The 8,986-nt window shown below is 42.0% G+C and overlaps 1 protein-coding gene across 1 annotated transcript; it reads left to right on the forward strand.

Annotated features, from left to right (window-relative positions):
- Positions 1-1,477: 1,477 nt before the first annotated feature.
- LOC112566816 (alpha-1B adrenergic receptor-like) lies at positions 1,478-8,818 on the forward strand. Its single transcript, XM_025243192.1, has 3 exons — positions 1,478-2,546; positions 4,873-5,134; positions 7,355-8,818. Exons 1-3 carry the CDS (start codon positions 2,208-2,210, stop codon positions 7,816-7,818), a joined length of 1,065 nt encoding a protein of 354 aa, XP_025098977.1. The 5' UTR covers positions 1,478-2,207; the 3' UTR covers positions 7,819-8,818.
- Positions 8,819-8,986: the final 168 nt, after the last annotated feature.

An 8,986-nucleotide genomic window follows, 5' to 3' on the forward strand; every position in this document is an offset into this window, starting at 1 on the left:
CAGTGATGCAATTCATCTTTGTATTATTGTATGTCCAGGTCTTGCTGGCTTTTTTCTTAAAAAAAAAAAACAGCAAAAAGCGTTTGTCCAATTCTTTTAGGAGAAATGTCGATATTGATGTGTTTTTAAAAAACAAATGTAATAGGCCTCAATGGAAAAGAAATGTATTTGATTTTCAACAACAACAAAAAATTTCAACTTTTTTCGGTAGACAGAAGGCCTTCGCTGCATGTTAAGCAGAATTCATGAATATTGATGAGAAATGCAACCTTTTTAAAAAGAAATGCTGCACATTCTAGAGACATCTAACAGAATTTTCAGGAGAAATGTAATTTGTCCGATGTGTTACCTCGAAGAATGCAGTAGGAATTGTTCAATGCATTTTTAACAGAAATGTAGTAAACTGTGTTCTAGATACTTTAGTTTTGCGTGTGTTAGACCTGTTGTTGACAGTAGTTTAAGCCAACGCACGATATATTATATGCAGGTGCACCCTGAGATGTCAACTGCTGACGTGTCTTGCTTACCGAGCTCAGCCGCCGCAACCCTTGTTTACATCAGTGGAGTAGGAACCAGGGTGGTGGGCAGCCTAGATTAATATAACATAAATATACAATAAATAAATAAATATAAAATGCTGTTTTGTTCACCTTCAGCATACATTCCCTACCCTCACTCAAAAGCCGTGCATCTCCCTACAAACAGATTAATACAATTTTGAGCTTTTGTGAGCAAAGTTTGTTGACTCACCCATGGTCTCGCATACATATACATGAGTAGCTTAACTATTTACACAGGGTGTTGTTACAATGAGTTTACTCATCTACAGGAAATCTTGGTCTGACTACCAGTGTTCGTAAAAATATCAAAAAATGTGTAAAAAAAAGATGTTGGCCTAAATTAATATCTTTTAAATGAGATGTCTCACAAGCTTGCATGGGCGTAGTGCATTGAAAGCTTATCGATGCTAATGATGTTTATCGGTGTTGTGCTGCTTGTTTACTACGAGTGTTGCAATATTTGTAGATGTCCAGTTGGCGTATGTAATAAAGTAAACAAAAGCTCTTGTGTTGGCTCTCCTACGTCTTCAACATCGCCCCTCCAGTGGTCACTTTTCACATCACTTTGAAGTCTTGCGTTTTTATATCTCTGTCGCTCTTTCCTTTTTGTCAATATTTATCTCTTTCTCTTAACATGTGTCCACCTGTCTGTCTGTCTGTCTGTCTGTCTGTCTGTCTGTGTCTCTTTCTCTCCTTTTTTCTGTAAGGCTGGTTCTGCCTCGATCTGTCTGTACTTGGATTGGACTTACCCACACCAAAGCAAGAGTCAGTACCATTTCTATTACTACTTCATTTCTCACATCGTTTTAACGCCTTTCTTCGTCTTAGTGGCAGACGAAGGTTTGCTGACGTGTTTGATGACGTCACACATGGCGATAACCAACTTGCATCGTGACGTCACCTATCTACCTCTCTAACAACCGAATATCAGATGACGGCACATTGCTAACTGCCTCCACGTCACAGATGAGTTTAGGCAGCTGTGAGCAGACAAAGCACATCAATGGTGACACCGGTTACCACTGCTCCTACTGCAGCGGTTGAACCCGCGGTGTAACCCTGACTTTTCCTGCTCAGACTCCTTGAAGCACTTCTTGTCGGCCATCGTTTTCACTGTTCACACGTTTGGTGGTTTTGTTTCTTCCTCAAAATGCAATTTTCAATGGTGTCACCTCTTTCCTTCGCTGGAATCCTCTAATGGGTCGTCAGACTGCAACGAAGACAAGGCTTTTTTAAAGCACATCAATGGTGACTCCAACTGCAGCGGTTGAACCTGCTCAGACTCCTTGAAACACATCGTCTTGTCGGCCATCGTTTTCACAGTTCATACGTTTTGTTTACTTCTTCTCAAATTGCAATTTTCCATTGGTGTCACCTCTTTCCTTCACTGGAATCCTCTAATGGGTCGTCAGACTGCAACGAAGACAAGGCTTTTTTAAAAAGGTTTTGCGAGGTCTTCCACAACTTTTAGACAAGATGAAACAACACAACAACGAAAATCCTCAATTATCGTGTAATGTAGGTTTGAGATCTTAAAACCGAACGTTAGCCAATCTGGTGGAAAGCTTGACAGAGAACTGAGCACCTCCGTCGAGCAAGAGCGAAAGCATATATTAAGACCATCGTTTCAGTCACGTGTAAGCAACCATGGAGTATGGCCCTCACGAAGAAAACAAAAACACAACCAGCTCCAACTTGATCTTAGAGGACCTCAACTCCCTGGGACTCATCGCTTTCGTCACCATCGCCGTGTTGATCATCGGGCTGGCCGTGTTGGGAAACGCCCTGGAGATTATCGTCGCCTACATGTCCCCGCAAATGCGCTCCCTGTCCGATATGTTCGTCCTGAACTTGGCGTGCTGCCACCTGCTACAGGCTACTTTCTGTATGCCCATCTCGTTGTACAGCCTCAACAAAAGCTTTAGCTGGCAAACACACCGCGTGTTGTGCACCCTCTGGCTCTTGTCACTAGCGATCTCCGTGCAGGTGAGTCGCGGCAGCCTGATGTTGACCTCTTATTTGAAGTAGTCTAGAAAAGGTTAAGTGGTCCCTTAGAGCAGTGGTTCTCAAAGTATTTCGGACCGCGGACCACTTTACTTAAGTAAAAAATATGGCAGAACACCACGGCCTAAAAATCACTCTGTACTATGAATTTCAAATTTCCACATTTATTTCATTACACTTCAAAACTAAATGTCCTTTTGTGATAGTAGTATAGTAATAAGTTGATATAAAACTACCTCGTTATTTTTAATTAAAATGTTAATGTGAGGAATGCATCACTTTAAACATCACTTTGCTGACATATGACGACTGCAGCCGCGGACCTCCTGACCTATGCCCACACTTGGAGAACCACTGCCCTAGAGCATAGTGACCGGAAGCTGTTGTAGGTTCAACGTGTCTACAAGTCACATTATAAGGCGTCAACAGTTGTCCACCCAACCTCACCCCCAGCTCACCTGAAATGACACCCAGTACGGACGACCTTCTTCGCCAATAAGACGAGCGACATTTTTAAACTGTGGACTGTGTGAGATTCCGAGACATTTAAAACCTGTCAGTATGGATACCCTTCATGATCTATTTCCACCATCATCTATCTTGCTGTTTCTACATTTTTGTTGCGGTAATTTTAATGCTTGCAAGCTTAATACTCGTGAAAAGTTATTCTTTTTCGCATAAACTTTGTCGCTTAACGCTTTTGCGCACATGAGGGAAGTAACTTTGCAGAGTTTAATTGACAGTGATGTCCCTTGACCTAACCGGTTCGATGGTGACTCCTCTCTCTCTCCCTCACTTTCCAAATTTGTCCGTTGATCTGCAAAAAGTTCTGTGTCTAATGTTCATCAGTACATTTTTGTGCGATATTTGCGTCGTTCCTGGATGGAGTTCTGTGTTTACGCCACTTTTCATCTTTTCCTGACCATTTTATTTCGACTGTCGTCTTCCGCCATCTTGTCGTTACTTAGATTTGAAATCTGCGTTTCGACTTGTCGACTTCAAACTGTTTGCCTTCCTCCACCTGCTTCACAGTGTCCAGCTATCACAGCAAGCTTTGTGTGAGTAATACCAGTCTGTAATAGTTGACATCAGGTATCTCTAGAAAGTTCAGTGAAATATAGCGCTGACACTGATGTGACAGATGTTGATTCTGATGCTAGAAAAGGTCAACTTGTTTGTGAGGCCTTTGACCTGACTACCGTACCTATGTAATTCTTCAAACTCGTAGGTAATAAAGCATTGTGCTAGTCTCAATTTTCAACTGATTCCCCACCTGCAAGTCAGCCATATATCACCTCCCCATCACTGGCAGAAACAAGGTGAATGTCAGCTGTAGACTGTGATAGGCCGAGGTCTGTGACAAATATAGTGATTCCACAACTGTTGTTGAGACTAGCATTCATTCTTATTATGTTTGCCAGGGCTTCTGCTTACGCAAAATATTGCGTACAGTATGCATTAAAAGTTCAGAAGAACCCTTCAATTTTCGTCAATGGGGTCCCAGGGGACCCCTTCAAATTAAGGCGAAGAACAGATACAAAATTGGGTAAGTGTAGTGTCTGACGTCGTAGCCCAAGCTATTGCTGTCGTCTGCTACAAGGTGAGAGTTACTTCCCTTGCACTGAGTTTTTTTTCCCTTACCGGGAAGAGTTCCAATAACGTATTTCCAAGATGTTGACAGCGTGGTTAAAATCATCGTATCAGAAACGGAAAGAAAGTGTGCACCCCAAGTACAGTGAGCATAAGCTCATCACAGATGCTTGCACACTCTTCATGGCACAGAAATATCGCCGTTTCTGACTAGACATTACAGTGCTTTGTGTGCCTGAAAGGCAGTTGAACACAGTAGTTGATTTGTTAGGGGTTTTTTTTCAACTTTTTAAAGGGACCCCTTAGAGTTAGCCTGGGACCCCTTAGAAATCTGAAGAAGGGGTACCTGAGACCCCAAAGAATTTAGCTTTAGCAGAAGCCCTGGTTTGCGCCTTTTGGTTGGTTTTTGCTGTTGTTCTTTGTTGGTTGGTTGTTTGTTTGTTTGGTTGGTTTTGTTTCTTTTTTTAGTAACGTGCGTTGAGCACGCCTTTAGTGGTAGGAAAAAGTGTTATACAAATAAACATATTATTGTTTTTTTATTATTATTCTAATACTATGTGTTAGATCGAGCGTCATTCCATCGCCTTGCACGTCTAGGCTTTTTTGTAGATTTGAAAAAGTTTCTTTCGTTAAAAAAAATGTCTTCCTGTCACAATAACTCAGTAAAGTTTAAACGCCATGTCTATGTTAAATGGACATTTATGATCTGTCCCTCCAGGTGTCCGCTTTCTCTCTTTGCCTCATCACATTGGATATCTATCTTGAGATCACCCATCAGAAGTGGTACAGGAACTGGCTCAACACGCCCAAGGTGGTCATAGCGTTGTGTGCAGTGTGGGTAATTCCCCTGGCGGTCAACACGTGGCCTTTAACCCCCACTCTATGGCCACAACTGGTTGAGATAGACAAAGACCAATGTGTATTTCGAGCAGCGCCGTTGCTTGTATACACTTCTGTTACTTTCGACTTCCTTCTGCCAGGTAAGAACAAAAATCTCCACGACACCATCAAACTCAGATAGGAGTGGCTAGGTAGCTTTGTCATTACTGCAGACAAAAGTCTGGGTTCTAAATCTCGGGTAGAGGGGCAACACAGTACATCTCTGGATGTGAGGCCTTGTTTTGGGGCTGGCCATCAAGGGAATCTCTCCGGGGAATCTGGTTTCTTCGCGCTCTCTCACACCTTGCTCACTAGCAAATCACACCAGGTGTATCAGCTAACCAACCATTCGGCCTCATTGAGTAATTACATCTCGAAGCATCTCCTCAAATCTTGTTACTCGGTCCAGTTTCCACATCCATCTTATAAAAACTAACTGGTCTTGTGAAGATCGTGGCACTTCCACTTTGAGTGGTGGAGCCTTAAAATCGTGTAATAACCAGCATCTTTGTCTTAAACTAACGTGTTAGATGTTGCTTAGAATACCGAATGTCTCTTTCTTAATAGTTACACGAAAAATGATGCTTACTTAGATGCAGAGTATCCTATGAGTAGTGGCTTCTGCACTCGTTCTGTTGAAATGAATTGGCGGGCGTTTGCGTTGCCAGTGGCAACTGGGGACACCCGGTAGCCTAGTGGTTTAAAACATTCGCTTGTCAATACCGCGATGAGAGGCTTTGGGTTCCGATCTCGTCTCGGTATACTCTCTGTGTGTTACACCTGTTCGCACGGTGTCACAGACACTCGCGTACACTTTGACGCCGGGACATTTGCGCGTTTTCCTTTACAAAACAGCTATGCCTATTTTGCAGACCTATATACATTTAATGATTTTAACTAAATTCAACTAATAAAAATACACAATTAGTCTAAAAAGTAATTTCACAGTAAACAAACATCATTCAATCCTTAGTACAATGTAAGATCTCTGCTTGTAAATGCAGTCTTGAAAGAAAGTTCCTTTTCTTGGTTGATGATCAGACATAAGAATAATAAAGTTTAGAGTCCGTCACGACGCTGCTTTCACTGATGACTAATCGGATAATACTCTTAATTTCAGTCACTGGTTCTTATTAGTACAGCAGAATATTAATAGTCGCTTGAGACTAATATTCCAGAATCCATATTTATATGTATACACACACACGCACCCGCAAATTATCTTAAACCATAAAATCACTCAAACACAACACCACTGACGCCTCCATTTGGGGCAGACATTATGCACAAATGGCGCTGTCTCTGGGAACGAGCGACCACAAAATACTTCAGAACAAAATCAAACAACTCCAACTAACTCACAAAGCCGTAACAGCAACAAAAAAAAAAAACCTCTTCAAGTACTCCATGCCATCTTCCAGGCCCATTCACTTACGGCCAATCTCCCGGCTCTGTAGACTGCGCCTATCACCAGTTATAACAAAAGCAAATTACTAATACTTATCTATATCTTTAAAAGAATATATGAAAAATTCAACATACAAAACAATCCGAAATACTCAATAAAATGAACATCACACTTGTCTAGGAAGACGCAGCCTCCCCCACACGTAGTGTCCCTCCACTTGCCTTGTCTCCTTGGAAAGTGAAGCGCTGGGCGGCGACAGTTAATTAAATGGTCTTCCCCCATTCTTTCCCATTTCTCTGATAACAAAAAAAACAACTCTGTTAGTCATGCGACAGATGCGGCTCGACCACCCTCGCTGCGCTGGTTGTTAAGTCTCATGTCACCCCGGGTGACACATTGTCGGCCAGTTTCCTTTTCCCATCTCGACCTGGAAGTGCGAAATCACTTCTTGGTGGAAGCATTTTCACTCTCCTGCCAAACCAACCAACCTACTAGCCAACCCACACTGGCTCATACCTCAAAGGCTCATTTAAATCCTAATTTAAATGTAACACAAACCCTAACGTAAACTCCAACGCTAACGTATGCAGCTACCCAAAAGGTATATTTGACGAGGAAGTAAGTTAAAGAGAACAAACACACGTAGCACGCCTCTAAATTAAAAACGAGAAAAAAAAAGTTAAAAGAAAGCCTACTCAGACCTGTTTGGTCTTCTTGTTGGGATCTTACCTTGGGGGCGGTGTGGCCTGTCAACTCGAAGCTTCTCTAACAAGACTTTGTCGTTTTTTAATTGTTAAATCAAAACCCCTTAGTTTTACTCCTCCCTAATGTTTGTATTAATGCACTAGACGAAGTTATTAGGCAGGTAAGATACTTCGAAGGTGTGTGAAACTTGCCGACTTGTTTTTGGCAGGTGTCTGCATCACAGTTCTTTACGTTTTTGTCTTCTGCTACTGCCGAAAGAGGCTCCAATCCTCTAAAGTCACCCGAATGGACTACGCCGACTTCTGCCGAATTTTCGACCCGTTTGAGTACAGAACCCTGATAGTGATGGGCATTCAAGTGTTTGCCTTCGTGGTCCTGTGGATGCCCTTCTGGATCTACACGTGTCTCGTCGCTTCCTATGGCGTCAAGCCGAGCTACTTTGCCCGGAAAATCACGGTCTGGCTCTGTTACATGACAACGCTAGTCACCCCCATGCTCCACTTCTTTGGCAACTGGAAATTCCAGCACGTGCTGAAGAGGCTCTTTGGATGGAGAAGAGCCTCACCTGACGGACGGGTGTTCATTTTCACCGGGTACAACAAGGTCTTTCCCAACACTCCACCTCTGACGTCTCCAGCAATACGACAAGACGACGAGGTCACGCCTGTCTGAAATTGTCAACTGATGATCTTTTCCTCTTCTTCCACTCTCCACCCAACACTCTCCATCCAGTAGTAAACACTTCTAGCCAAAAAGATATTTCTGCTGCCAAGGTTGCAAAGGACGGTGGTGACAGTTGTTCGGTTTTCTAATTTTACATTGATTATTGATATGTGCAGCTTTTATTTTCACTGTCCTTGCTTTAACCAGAAGGAATATGTACATTTCTGTTCCTTGGTGTAGTAACAAGGACTCCGTGAATTCAACCTCTGACTTCATGCTGCACTAACCAACCAGTCTTTGTATACAGAACAGAGTCTGTGTATTTGTAAAAGGTTTTGCAGTTGCAGATACAGAATGTTGGAGTTCTTTAACTTAAACTGCGGGGCTTTCCAAAATCCACCGTGAAAATTAGCGTGAGAAAGAGCAATTACTGGCATGAAAATACAATAACTCATTTATATATGGATATAAATCTATGAAGTTTAAAGTGAGAGGCAGAAAAAAACCCTGGTTTCTTTTTACAAAATTACATATACACAAATATTTATTCTGACATTGCTACGCCATTTCCTAAACGATTCACAGAAGAGTTTCCGATATTTTTGTCAGATCGTCATGCAAGTCTGGGGAAGTAACCTGTTTCCTCCAGGTATTGTGCCGAGGTTTGTGGAACTACGTTTTGTAGCGCGCACGTAAATATAGTGTATAACTATTTACACAGGGTATTGTTACAATCAGTTTACTCATCTACAGGAAATCTTGGTCTGCCTACCTTTGAAGAAGATCGGATGTAGTATTTAAAGTATCCGTAAAACAATCAAAAGAAATGTGCAAATGGCCTAAATTAATATCTTTTAAATGAGATGTCGCACAAGCTTGCATGGGCGTAGTGCATTGAAAGCTTATCGATGCTAATGATGTTTATCGGTGTTGTGCTGCTTGTTTACTACGAGTGTTGCAATATTTGTAGATGTCCAGTTGGCGTATGTAATAAAGTAAAAAAAAGCTCTTTGTTGGTTTTCCTACGTCTTCAATATCGCCCCTCCAGTGGTCACTTTTCACATCACTTAGAAGTTTTGTATTTTTATATCTCTGTCGCTCTATCTTTTTCTTTTTTTGTCTATATTTGGCTCTTTCTCTTAACGTGTGTCCGTCCGTCTGTCTGTCTGTCTGTCAG

The sequence above is a fragment of the Pomacea canaliculata genome, linkage group LG6, assembly GCF_003073045.1.
Source record: "Pomacea canaliculata isolate SZHN2017 linkage group LG6, ASM307304v1, whole genome shotgun sequence".
NCBI lineage: Eukaryota > Metazoa > Mollusca > Gastropoda > Architaenioglossa > Ampullariidae > Pomacea > Pomacea canaliculata.

Coding starts and splice junctions, on each gene's coding strand:
- LOC112566816 (XM_025243192.1), top strand. CDS start 2,208: ATGGAGTATGGCCCTCACGAAGAAAACAAAAACACAACCAGCTCCAAC. Junction 2,547..4,872: donor CACTAGCGATCTCCGTGCAG/GTGAGTCGCGGC, acceptor CTGTCCCTCCAG/GTGTCCGCTTTCTCTCTTTG. Junction 5,135..7,354: donor TTTCGACTTCCTTCTGCCAG/GTAAGAACAAAA, acceptor TGTTTTTGGCAG/GTGTCTGCATCACAGTTCTT.